The 13,525-nt window shown below is 44.7% G+C and overlaps 2 protein-coding genes across 4 annotated transcripts in view; one reads left to right on the top strand and one right to left on the bottom strand.

The window, feature by feature from the left end:
• ZNF674 (zinc finger protein 674) overlaps window positions 1-11,147 on the bottom strand; it is a 46,296-nt gene extending 35,149 nt beyond the window's left edge. For 2 of the 3 annotated variants that reach the window (XM_003271040.3, XM_012498840.2), the window contains exons 1-3: window positions 11,077-11,147; window positions 10,208-10,318; window positions 7,793-7,836 (exon numbers count right to left, since the gene is read on the bottom strand). In XM_003271040.3, the coding sequence (XP_003271088.2) occupies window positions 7,793-7,807 (15 nt within the window). In that variant the 5' untranslated portion in view covers window positions 7,808-7,836; window positions 10,208-10,318; window positions 11,077-11,147. The remainder of the gene's footprint in view (window positions 1-7,792; window positions 7,837-10,207; window positions 10,319-11,076) is intronic. The other variant, XM_012498841.2, reaches the window with a different exon arrangement.
• On the top strand, window positions 10,990-13,153 carry LOC115833213. The gene is made up of 2 exons (XM_030806504.1): window positions 10,990-11,333; window positions 12,171-13,153. Exons 1-2 carry the CDS (start codon window positions 10,990-10,992, stop codon window positions 12,310-12,312), a joined length of 486 nt encoding a protein of 161 aa, XP_030662364.1. The 3' UTR covers window positions 12,313-13,153.
• Window positions 13,154-13,525: the final 372 nt, after the last annotated feature.

Below are 13,525 nucleotides of genomic sequence, written 5' to 3'. Positions count from 1 at the left end.
TGAAACCCTGTCTCTACTAAAAATACAAAAATTAGCCAGGTGTGGTGGTGCACGCTTGTAATCCCAGCTACTTGGGAGGCTGAGGCAGGAGAATCACCTATAATCCCAGCTACTCAGGAGGCTGAGGCAGGAGAATCGCTTGTACCCGGGAGGTGGAGGTTGCAGTGAGCCGAGATCACGCCGCTGCACTCCAGCCCTCCAGCCTGGGTGATAGAGCGAGACTCCGTCTCAAAAAAAAAAAAAAAAAAAGAATCTATATATCTATCTATCTATATATATATATATAAAATCTATGCAGAAAAGATGACATTAGGAAAATCTGGTAGATTAGTCCGTTCTCATGCTGTTGATAAAGACATACCTGAGACTGGCTAATTTATAAAGGAAAGAGGTTTAATTGACTCAGTTCAGCATGGCTGGGGAGGCCTCAGAAAATTTACACTCATGGCGGAAGGTGAAGGGGAAGCAAGACACCTTCTTTACAAGGTGGCAGGAAGGAGATGTGCAAGCAGGGGAAATGCCAGAAGCTTATAAAACCGTCATCTCTCATGAGACTCACTCATTATCATGAGAACAGCATGGGGGAAACCGCCCCATGACCCATTACCTTCACCTGGTCCCACCCTTGACACGTGGGGATTACAATTCAAGATGAGATTTTGGGTGGGGACACAGCCAAACCATATCTTCTGGCTAGGTATTTATGGAGGAAAATAACTCAATAAAACTGAATTACCCATCTCTGAACCCTCAAATAAATTACACAGGGATGAGATAGGTCTCCCTCTGTCATCCAGGCCGGAGTGCAGTGGTGAGATTATGGCTCACTGCAGCCTCAACCTCCCGGGCTCAAGCGATCCTCCTGGACTCAAGTGATCCTCCTGCCTCAGCCACCCAAAGTATCTGGGACTCCAGGCACACGCCACCTCACCCAGCTAATTTTTGTATTTTTTGTAGAAACGAGGTTTCACCATGTTGCCAGGCTGGTCTTGAACTTCTGAGCTCAAATGATCCACCCGTGTCAGCTTCCCAAAGTGCTGGAATTACTGGTGTGAGCCACCGCACCCAGCCTTAGAGATTTAAATGTGTACAAGATAACCATAAAATAGATCAAAGTTTTTATAACTTTATAGTGGCTAAAAGCCTTTCTTTTCTTTTCTTTTTTCAAGACATAGTCTCACTCTGTTGCCCAGGCTGGAGTGCAGTGGTGTGATCTCACCTCACTGCAACCTCTGCCTCCTGGGTTTGAATGATTCTCCTGCCTCAGCAGTAGCTGGGATTACAGGCACCCGCCACCATACCCAACTAATTTTTGTATTTTTAGTAGAGACAGTGTTTCACCATGTTGGCCAGGCTGGTCTCGAACTCCTAACCTCAAGTGATCCACCAACCTCAGCCTCCCAAAGTGCTGGGATTACAGGCGTGAGCCACCACTTCCAGCCGGCTAAAAGCCTTTCTAAGAAATCCCCAAATTCAGAAGACATACAGTCACAGACTGATCAACATGACTGCCTAGACATTAGAAATTTCTAAATAGCAGAATTAATTTTTTTTTTTTTTGGAGATAGGGTCTTGCTCTTGTTGTCCAGGCTGGAATGCAGTGGCATGCTCATAGACACTGCAGCCTGAACCTCCTGGGCTCAAGCGATCCTCCCACCTCAGCTTCCCTTGTAGCTGGAACTATAGGCACGCACCACCACGTCCAGCTAATTTTTTTATTTTTTGTAGAGACAAGGTTTTGCCATGTTGCCCAGGCTGGTCTCAAATTCCCGAGCTTAAGCAATCCTCCTGCCTCAGCCTTCCAAGTGCTGGGATTACAGGCATAAGCCACAGCACTTGGCCAAAAATTATACTATGAAACATCAATATCAAAGTGAGAAAAGTGTTTGAAATATACAAAACAATGGGCTAATTTCCTTTATACACTAAAATTCTAACAAATCATTATGAAAAAGACCACAGCCTAACATATAACTGAATGAATATAAAATAAATATTTAACTTACCATGTATCCCTTTCATATTCTTAAACATTAAAAAGGTTGATAATACTTAGTACAGTCAAGTATGTAGAAAAAACACCAAAGAAGTTATAAACTATTTACAGCATTTTTGGGAGGAATAATTGGTTAATATATATCAAATTTTACATTGCAAATACCGTTTAACAAAGCAATGACCTTTCTAGGATTTTACCCTATACCTTTAATACATCAGTAAGAAAAGACAGCCCAACAGTATGAATAAAATTCTCATAGCAACAGAAATGTTAGAGGCCTAGAAACACAAAAAGATTATAAACCTCACTAAAATTCACATATATGCTCATTAAACAATAAGATATTGTCTTTTATCCATAAGTCACTGCTGATGAAGAGTATTAGAAATTACTCTCATATAAAGGCTGATTGATACATAATTTGGCTGTACCTATTAAAGGTATTTGTTTCTTACTTTAACCAGCAGTTGCATTTACAGGACTCTATTCTAGTGAAATATTTATGTGTACGTAAGGATGTCTGAGGCAGTCCTATTCGTATTAGCAAAAAGTAGAAGAAAGCTCTAAAAGGCCTGGCACACTGGCTCACACCTGTAATCTCAGCACTTTTGGAGGCCAAGGCAGGTGGATCACTTGAGCTCAGGAGTTCGAAACCAGCCTGGGCAACATGGTGAAACCCCATCTCTACAAAAATAAAAAAGGGCTAGGCGCAGTGGCTCACGCCTATAATCCCAGCACTTTGGGAGGCCGAGGCAGGTGGATCAACTGAGGTCAGGAGTTTGAGACCAGCCTGGCCAACATGGCAAAACCCCATCTCTACTAAAAATACAAAAATTAGCTGGGCATGGTGGCGTGAGCCTGTAATCCCAGCTACTCAGGAGGCTGAGAAAGGAGAATCTCTTGAACTTGGGAGGTGGAGGTTGCAGTGATCCAAGATCACACCACTGTACTCCAGCCTGAAGAGCAAGATTCTGTCTCAAAAAAAAAATTGACTCACACATAAGGATGCCTGGGATACTTTTGTCTAAATGAAAAAAAAAAAAGCAAATTTCAGAAAAGCACAGTAGGAGCATATTTTCATTAAAAACCCATGCAAAATGTTGTGGTTTTGTATATATATAAAACAAAAAAATTCTGAAAGGCAAACAGTAGAAGGGCTGAGACTGGGTTCATTTGTTGGAATGCAACAGAAAGGGAGGAATGAAAATCGGCCCTGTTTTCCTGGCTTGAAAACCGGAAAAAGTAAATATCCTTTCAAATGGCATCACATTTTTTTCTTATAAATTGCCTGCCTTATCTTTTTGACTCCTTTCTACCACATTTTTTTGTTTTTTTAAATCATTGTTCATATTACATACATAAATCCTCTGTGTATTATATGCATTGCAGGTATTTCCTCTCAGCTTCAAATATGTCTTCTGACTCTACAGGTTTTAACATTTTAATACAGTCTAATCTGATAATATTTCCCTTTATGATTTCTGGGTTTTCCATCTTCATTAAAAATGTTTCTTGCAGGGCCAGGCGCGGTGGCTCACACCTGTAATCCCAGCACTTTGGGAGATTGAGGCAGGCAGTTCAGTTGAGGTCAGGAATTCAAGATCAGCCTGGCCAACAGGGTGAAAACCCGTCTCTACTAAAAATACAAAAATTAGCCAGGCATGGTGGCACATACCTGTAGTCTGAGCTACTTGGGAAGCTGAGGTGGGAGAATTGCTTGAACCCGGGAGGCGGAGGTTGCAGTGAGCTGAGATCGCACCACTGCACTCCAGCCTGGGCCACAGAGGGAGACTCCATCTCAAAAAAAAAAAAAAAAAAAAGTTTCTTGCACTGCACAAAGTTATCCATATATCCTCCTAAATTTTTACCCAATTTTTCAAATAAATACTTAGGTCTACAACCAATCTAGAATTCACTTTTATATGATATAGAAGAGTCTTTGTTTCCATACAGATACTCAACTGTGCCACTATCATTCAGTAACCACTTTTTCCACATAACTGAAATACCATTTTTATAATCTTGACTCACAGAATCCTATATAAGCAATAAAATAAATCTAGAAGTCACAAAAGATTGTGAAATTAGACCACATTAACAAAATGTAAGTATCCACTCCCCAAAATTAATAAGACAAGTCAAAGCAAATGAAGTATTGCAAAAATATTTGCAACATATATGATAGAAATCTTATTTACCTGAGTTAACATAAAGAGCTACCATCCAGCAATTAAATTAATTCCACACCCAAGAGAAAAGGAGGCAAATGACTAGAATAAATAATTGAAATAAAGAAGTAAAAATGGTGGTTAAAAAAATGAAAAGAAGACTGGGCACAGTGGCTCACACCTGTAATCTCACCATACTGGAAGGCGAGGGTGGGAGAATTGCTTGAATTCAGGCATTGGAGAACAGCCTGGCCAACACAGTAAGACTCCAGCTCTACAAAAAATTGAAAAATTAGCCAGGTGTGGTGGCATGTACCTATATTCCCGGCTACTTGGGAGGCTGAGGTGGGAGGATTGCTTGAGCCTGGGAGGTTGAGGCTGCAGTGAGCCATGATCACACCACTGCACTCCAGCCTGGGCAACACAGCAAGACTGTCTCAAAAAACAAATAGCCCAGTACAATGGCTCCCACCTGTAATCCCAGCACTTTCGGAGACCAAGGCAGGTAGATCACTTGAGCTCAGGAGTTAGAGACCAGCCTGGGCAACATGGCAAAATCCTATCTCTACAAAAAATACAAAAATTAGCCAGGTGTGGTGGCACACGCCTGTGATCCCAGCTATTCAGGAGACTGAGGCACGAGGATCACCTGAGCCTAGGAGGTCGAAGCTGCAGTGAGCTGTGATCGTGCCACTATACTGTAGCCTGGGTGACAGACTGAGACCCTGTCTCCAAAAAAAAAAAAAAACCAAAAAATATGAAAAGACACTAATTTCAGGAAATGTGAATTAAAATGCACCACTCTTATATGCTGCATCATGGCAAAAATCAAAGCATTGGATAATGCACTGTGATTGCCCACTTATGGGAAAAGGCATATACTGCCGCTAGGAGTACACATCAGTATATCCTATTTGGAGGGCAAATTGACAGTTCTGAATCAAAATTCATGATGCACATGAATCTGACCTAGAAATCTCACATCTGGCATACTCACATGCAGGCAACGGAATGTACTGTACATTGCTATGCTGTTTATAGCAGCAAAAGACTAGAAGTATCCTAAATGTTCATCACTAGGAGAAAGGTAAATAAATACTGGTGTTCCCATGCAATGAAATACCAAGCAGCTGCTTTTGCAAACAAGGTAGACCACTGGTTTTAAACATTGGATAATTCTCTCCCCTAGGGGATATTTGGCAATGACTACAGACACTTTGGTTGCCAAAACTGGGGGAGGGATTCTACTGGCACCTAGTAGAGTAGAGGCCAGGGACCCTGCTACACATACAATGCTCAAGAAAGCAGCCACAACAAATAATGATCAGAACCATAATGACAATAGTGCCGCAGTAAGAAACCCTAGGGACAACTAAATACAAGTAAATTGGAATGATCATGAAGACAAGACCAAAAGGACCAGAATGAGCTCTAATTTGTTAAAGAAAAAGCGTGTGAGAGCGAGAACTAGCACACACAGGAGCGAGCAGACAAAGAGATTCATACATCCTGGCCGGGCGCGGGGGCTCACGCCTGTAATCCCAGCACTTTGGGAGGCTGAGGCGGGCGGATCACGAGGTCAGGAGATCGAGACGGTCCTGGATAACACGGTGAAACCCCATCTCTACTAAAAATACAAAAAAATTAGCCGGGCGTGGTTGCAGGAGCCTGTAGTCCCAGCTACTCGGGAAGCTGAGGCAGGAGAATGGCGTGAACCCAGGAGGCAGAGCTTGCAGTGAGCCGAGATTTTGTCACTGCACTCCAGCCTGGGCGACAGAGCAAGACTCTGTCTCAAAAAAAAAAAAAAAGAGATTCATATATCCAGACAGATAAGCATACATATTCTCTGAAAGACTGTACCAAAAAATGAAGGAATCTTGAGGATGGGAGAATTATTTTTTGCCTTTTCTTGAACAAAGCTTTCATTTGAATTTTTACTATGTGTATACATTATTTTTAAATGTTCAATTTTTTAATGCTCTATTCAGAATATTTTTACATTTTGACATCCATGTTCTTAAGGGAAACTGGTCTATAATTTTCTTTTTTGTAGTATCCTCTTCAAATTTCAGGTTAAGTGGCTTCACAAAATGAACTGGGTACCTTTTCATCTTTAATAGCCTGGAAAAATGGAACACAGAAATTATCTAGTCTTTACATTTAGTGAAAGAAGCAATCATGAAGGATTGCGGAGGGCAAATTTAAGTCTCAGTACCTTTTAGTCAAAACCCAACTTCCAGGTATAACCTCCATAAACACTGGTACTACAGAGCAAGTAGATACAGAGAAAATTGTTCATGAAGCACTGTATACAACAGTAAAAAGAAATTAGGCCAGGTGCAGTGGCTCATGCCTGTAATCCCAGCACTTTGGGAGGATGAGGTGGGTAGATCACCTGAGGTCAGGAGTGCGAGACCAGCCTGGCCAACATGGTGAAGCCCCGTCTCTACTAAAAATACAAATATTAGCCGGGTGTGGTGGCACGTGCACGTAATCCCAGCTACTTGGGAGGCTGAGATAGGAGAATCACTTGAACCTGGGAGGCAGAGGTTGCACTGAGCCGAGATCACACCACTGCACCACAGCCTGGGCGACAAGAGCAAAACTCCATTAAAAAAAAAAAAAAGGCCAGGTACGGTCGCTCACACCTGTAATCCCAGCACTTTGGGAGGCCGAGGTGGACGGATCACCTCAGGTCAGGAGTTCGAGACCAGCCTGACCAACATGGAGAAACCTCGTCTCTACTAAAAATACAAAATTGGCTGGGCATGGTGGCACATGCCTGTAATCCCAGGTACTCGGTTGGCTGAGGCAGGAGAATCACTTGAACCCAGAAGGCGGAGGTTGCAGTGAGCCGAGATCGCACCATTGCACTCTAGCCTGGGCAACAAGAGTGAAACTCCGTCACAAAAAAAAAAAAAAAAAAAAAAAAAGAAATTAAAAACCTAAATATCTGTGAATAGAAAAATAGTTACATGATACATGCATACTATGAAATAGGAATTAAAACAATCTTTATATATTGACAAGGAACACCACCCAGGATATAATCAGGTTCAGAAAGCAAGATGGGTATGGGAATATGATGCCATTTGTGTAAAAGCATAAAAAACAATACATATGTGTATGTTTTTAGTTCATTAAACTGACATAAATGCATACTACCCCACAGTTTCACCCAACTGTCAACAGTGGACATCTCTAAGGAGGAACGTGGTACTAGGGGGAGAAGAAATAGAAACTTTATTGGCTACTAGTTTCTTCTATGTACATTAAAACATTATACACAAACTTATTCTCTTAAACATAGTAAAAAAAGACCAAGCGATCTAGAAGTGAAGAAAGAGGAAAAAGCAAGATGAATCTATGTATTTAAACAATTCTTCTCTGAGAAGGAGAAGAAGATGAGGTACAGTTTCTGGAAGAACAAGTGAAGAGAGGTATCTTTTTCTGTTTTTCCTCTCTCCTGGTGAGGGGAAGGATTAGAGAAACCAGAGGCTGAGGACAAGTTGAACAGAAAACAGCCAGAGAAGAGGGGATAATTGGTATTTTCAAGTTTATTATATAGATTCCAAACTCTGCCTCAATTTCACTGGAAAAAAAGTAGGGGTACATTAGAACTCACCTGGGACATGGCCATCTTGTTGTGCTCTTGCAAAGGATGGAGATCTACAAAGACAGAATTAGAAGGGTTGAGTTCAGTGGGTATAGACATAAGATCATCATCACCACCCTAATAATAATTACCTTTGCACCCTGGGAAGAATGATCTAAAAATAAAGGCTGGTAGCTTCAGCCTATTCCATGGGACGCTACAAAGATCATGTGGGTTTTGCACATGAAACTTTGTCTCCCTTACTGGACAGATGTATGACTTGTGTCCAAAGCCATCTACATGTCAGAAACCAGTAACAACTTAACATCTCCTTTATCTCAAGAGTTCTATTCCTAGCACAAAGATGCAAAATGTTCACTGTTGTCATTTCCACTATGAAAAATCTGCCTATAATCCCTGCATGCACGGGGCGCTGAAGGAGGATTGACTGAGGCCAGTTCAAGGCCAGCCTGGACAATATAGCAAGGCCTTGTCTCTACAAAACTGAAAATTAAAAAAATTAGCTGGCGTGGTGGTGCATGCCTGTAGTCCTAGCTACTCAGAAGGCTGAGGTGGGAGGGTCTCTTGAGCCCAGGAGTGCGAGGTTAGTGAGCCATGATCACGTCCCTGCACTCCAGCCTGTGTGAAAACGTCAGAGCCTGGCTCAAAAATAAAAAAAATCTTGGAAGCAACTAAATGTGCAGCAAAGGGGACTCAGTAAAAAAATATGACACGTGCAAAACAAGCATACTACACAGGCTTTAAAGATGGTTTCTGAACTTTGTTTTCAGTTCCTGGGTGTTTAAAAGGAGGTTCCAACAAAGCAACTGCAGTGTAATCTCATTTTCGTTAAGCAATATGTACAAATATGAAGTCTCAAACAGCATTTATTCTTTTTTTTTTTTTTTTTTGAGATGCAGTTTTGCTCTTGTTGCCCAAGCTGGAGTGCAGTGGCATGATCTCAGCTCACTGCAACCTCCACCTCCTGGGTTCAAGTGATTCTCCTGCCTCAGCATCCCAAGTAGCTGGGATTATAGGCATGCACCAACATGCCCAGCTAATTATTTTTGTATTTTTAGTAGAGACGGGGTTTCACCATGTTGGTCAGGCTGGTCTCAAACTCCTGAACTCAGGTGATCCATCCGCCTCAGCCTCCCAAAGTGCTGGGATTACAGGCGTGAGCCACCACGCCTGACCTCAAACAGCATTTATTCAAATGCTGACACTGGTTACATTGATTGGTGATTTTAATTTTCTTCTTTATTTGCATTTTTGACAAGGAATATTAATTACTAATGAAATGAAAATTAAAATTTATTAAAAATCACTTCTTAACAAACAGAGCCCTAGAGGTGAAAAGACACTCTCCAAGTGTGTATGAGTAGGATCTCTTGATGTGGTTTGGAGGAAGGAGCCCAACCAGGGCTCAAAGGGCCGCAGGGGAGGAGAGGTGTGGGGCTGGGTGGGTAACAGCCAAGCACTGTCAGTTCTGTCAGGGGCTGAAAACCACTGTGCCTGCTTCCCTGCATCCGCCTTTCTGGCCATCTACCCTGCTCCCACCCCACCACTTCCTCCTTTCCCATGATTTGCATTTTGATTGCCATGCTCCTCTTCCTTTGGCAGTTTTTCAAAAGAAAGTTCCAGCAAGGAGCTTCTGTGCAGAGTAACCATTTCCTACTGCAGCAATCACTGTGATACCATCAGGACAACAGGGTTCAGCTCCGTGTAGGTTAACAAGTCATGTTCTCAGACCCAGTTTCATTAAGCATTGAAATAAGGCAGCAGAGCTAGATGACAGCATACCTAGAGACTACTCTGAAATTCTATAAACTAAAAATATATTTTCTGCACTTTGATCAGGATGAAGGGAGACTCAGCATTTCCCCTGGAAGCAGGTGCCTGGTTGATGGTATGGGGCTGACTCAAATTCAGAAATAGCCAATGGCAAGAGAAGGAAGCACGGGGGTGCACAAATAGGTGTGCTAGGAGAGGCCAATCCTCTGTGGCTGGCTGTGATCCTTCCCAGCCTCATCCTGCCTTTGCAGGTACTACAGCAGGGCACCTGCCCCCATGGGGGGACATCCATGCCTCCATCCACCTGTGACTTTCACCTGTCCCTCCTCCAGCAGGAATCAAACTGCACTGTCACATGGTCCTCCATGGCACTTGGAAGTTGAGCCAGCTTTGCTTTGTCTCAGCTGAAGTGAGGGACAAAGGCCACTACGGGTCCAGCTCTTCTAGGACCTGCTGTCCCGTGAGCCTCCTTTCTCTGCTCTGAGGATCTGGGTCTGGGCTCTGGGCTGAGGCTTCTCCTCCAACTCGCCTCAGCTCAGCGTACCTCTCTAGTGTCCAAGGTGGCAGGACCAAGGGATTCAGAGATAAACACTCCCCAGTTGGGGCCATCACTATAGCACCAGATCTCTGCCTGTGACCCAGGGAACTCACCTCCTTCTGAGGCCTCGGCCTAAGTCTTCTGAGACTAAGTGAGGAAGCCGGTGCACAGATAAACTGGAGTCTGAAGTCGGTGAGCAGTGGTCTCAGGTCTGCACTCTGACCCTGGAAACACAATGACCACGGGAGATTCAATTAGCAACAGCTATGTTCCCTTCCATGCAGTGAAGTTGAGTAAAACCCAAAGGTTTTTATCCAACAGAAGAGGGACAACGCCTCATTCTAGCTTTAAGAGTTAACATTCATGCACAACTCAACTATCCTCAGTGAGCGAAACCCTGCCTTCCTGAGTCCGGGCTTTGGAACCAACTGATTGACTGCTGTGCCACTTTTATTCACTGAAGAAATGAGTGCCTTCCACGAGCCGGTTCTCCGTGTTGCAAATCCATCAGTGAACAAAATCTCAAATTCCCAGCTCCAGATTTCTAGTCTGGAGGAAGAGACACACTGGAAACAATAAACATGATAAACAAAGTACAGGAAAAGAGAAAGAAAAAGGATTCCTCGGGTTTGCTACCTACGTGACTTTGGACAGTTTGCCAAGCCACACTGTACCGTTTTCTCTCTATAACATGAAAATAATCATCGTAACACCTCACAGGGCTCCTGCTAATGTGAAACATTTGCAAGAGCGCCTGGCAGTTACCACGGGGTGAGGATACAAGCGCTGAGTGACTCAATCAATTAGTCACTCGCTGGACCCGAACCTCGCCCCCAACACTCACGCCCACCGCCTGTGTCACTCAATCCCCACAAGGACGCCCACCCGTGGCCCCATGACCCCACGGCCCCGTAAACTCCCGTCATTCTTCCCGCCCCCCCTCCCCCGATCAAAACCATCACCACCTCACCCTCCCGCTTACTTCACTGCCGAGAGCCTGAAACCTCAGGAGCAGATGACAACAGCCAGTGTGAACGAAGCGCCACCCTCAGGGTCAGCCGAGCATTTCCGCTTCCCACAGTCCCCTGGGAACGTGAAGTCAAAGCAATGCGCACGCGCAGTGGCTTTGAAGGCGGGGCAACAAAGCCTATGGCCGATATGGCGCTCCTCGGCCCGCGCTTCAATGGTTATGACAGTGTTCGCTCTAAGCGGAGAAGGAATGTGTGACCATTTCCAACGGTGAGTCGCACAAAAGGTCCGGGGAGGCGTACCTAGGCGGCGAGAGGCGAGAGAACTCCGCGCGGGCTTTCCAGTGGCCAGGCCCCCGCCGGCTCCGAAGCCGAAATCCCTTCTTCCACTTCGTTCTCTTCCAGTGGGCGTGGGGTGTTCCCACCCCTCTGTGCCCAAGGCCACTGTTTCTGTCTTCCGCTCCTAGGAATAGGAAAAAGAGTCGCGCCTCTGGCATCAGTGGCAGCTCCAGAGCGCGGCCCTCTAGGGTCCAGGCAGGCCACATGGAGCGGGGCCCTAGGCCTGGCTCAGAGCGTCCTAAGAGCAAGAGGTCTGGCTCAGTCGGGGCAGTGGCCTGGAAGAGGGGCTTTGGAGCCGGGCTTCAGAGCCAGCAACCTCCCGAAGTGAGGGAAGAAAGCCTCATTCTGATTGTTCTCTACCCAGTGGTGGGGCTCCGTCTCCTAGGATCTTAGACACCCTGGGAGAATCTGGGTTTTACTTTTTAGCGGAGAGGTGTTTTCTCTGATAATGCCAGCCAGTGGCAACATGGCCTGCTAAAAAGGCCTGTAGTGACCTTGAGGAAAGTTTTCTGTTTCCTGTCTGGGTCTGGGAGAAAGAGACCAAGTGTGTTCTCCGTGCTTACTATGCCTGCCTGGTCACCAAGCGGGCCTCCTTGGGTCAAGTATGACAGAGTCTCCCTCAGGTACACAGCAAACCCTTCTGTGCTGGAGCCAGCTGGTGCCAGACACTGTTCATAGATGTGTCCAAGACATTAGTGGAATCTATCAGACACGTATTTAATTTCCATTTGAACATGAGTGTTTTTCCGCTTTCTCTTTCTCCTCTCAGGTTAACTTGCATTTCTCAGATAGTTTGGATGAGTTACAACCCAAATCTGCAAACTCAATACAGCCAGACCCTGGGAAGTGACCCTCTCCAAGCCTCCTGTACAAGTCCCAGGAAAAGAGCCTGTTTTCCCTTGGACATGTGAGCAGTGAATTACTGCTCATTCAGAATTTCATGTGCATGTGTTACTGATGGCCAGGTTTAGAGATACCAACCTATTTATTTCTAGAGGAGAGGTGATTTGATAACCTTTTCAGATATCACTATCACTAGGCAGAAAAGGGTTAATAGTATGATAGGGTTAATATGTCCTGAGGACAGTAGAGAAACTGCAAACTGCAGAAGCACCTGATCTGTGTCCCTGGCCAGCATCTCTCCATATCCTGATTCTGTAAGATCAAGTGTTTATGCAGAAAGAGAAGGGACTGATGATTTGAATGTGACCAGATGCAGGGCATGCCCTTATGGCCATGCCAGCATTTGCTATTCATGATGTTAGTATTCAAAAATCAAGAAACACTCTGCCTGGGCCATTGGTGTCTACTAATCCATTGGAAGAAAAGACTGGAATCCACCACTTACTAGCTTCTTGGGCCTCAGTCCCCTCTTTTCTGCCATAGCTAAGGACCACCTAACCTAGATGGCTGTTGTTATTGTTCAAAGGAACATCTTTAGAGCCTCAAGCTCAGGAATAGCCCATGGCAGGTACCTGGTAAATGTTAGTTTTCATTGTCCTATCCCAACACTATGAAACATGCAGCACTCTCTGCAACTGCCCCTGTGGATTTCCATAGGCAGGAGAGTATCCAGTGTTGAGTGGAGCTGGTATTCTCAGAAACGAAGCCCCTTTCCTCATTTTGTGCCAATCTCCAGTCATTTTTACCCTAGTAGTATCATGCTTTGGCAAAGTCACTGTCATCTGATGTTAACAGTTGTTTTTGGGCCGGGCGCGGTGGCTCACGCTTGTAATCCCAGCACTTTGGGAGGCCGAGGCGGGTGGATCACGAGGTCAGGAGATCGAGACCACAGTGAAACCCCGTCTCTACTAAAAAATACAAAAAATTAGCCGGGCATGGTGGCGGGCGCCTGTAGTCCCAGCTACTCGGAGAGGCTGAGGCAGGAGAATGGCGTGAACCCGGGAGGCCGAGCTTGCAGTGAGCCGAGATTGCGCCACTGCACTCCAGCCTGGGCGACAGAGCAAGACTCCGTCTCAAAAAAAAAAAAAACAGTTGTTTTTGCCAGATGACTTTTCAAAAGGTAACTTCACCATAATACCGGTTAATGTGATAAAAACACTGCATGTAGCCAATTTTTTTTGTTTTTTGAGATGGAGTTATTGGCTCTTGTTGCCCAGGCTA

This window comes from Nomascus leucogenys, chromosome X (assembly GCF_006542625.1).
Source record: "Nomascus leucogenys isolate Asia chromosome X, Asia_NLE_v1, whole genome shotgun sequence".
In the NCBI taxonomy this organism is placed as follows: domain Eukaryota; kingdom Metazoa; phylum Chordata; class Mammalia; order Primates; family Hylobatidae; genus Nomascus; species Nomascus leucogenys.
This window is presented reverse-complemented; position numbering and strand designations above follow the sequence as displayed.

Bases quoted from the DNA above. Each gene is read 5' to 3' on its own strand.
- LOC115833213 (XM_030806504.1), top strand. From the start codon at position 10,990: ATGACCCCACGGCCCCGTAAACTCCCGTCATTCTTCCCGCCCCCCCTC. The intron at 11,334-12,170 runs GTGAGTCGCACA...TTCTCCTCTCAG, and splicing joins ATGTGTGACCATTTCCAACG to GTTAACTTGCATTTCTCAGA.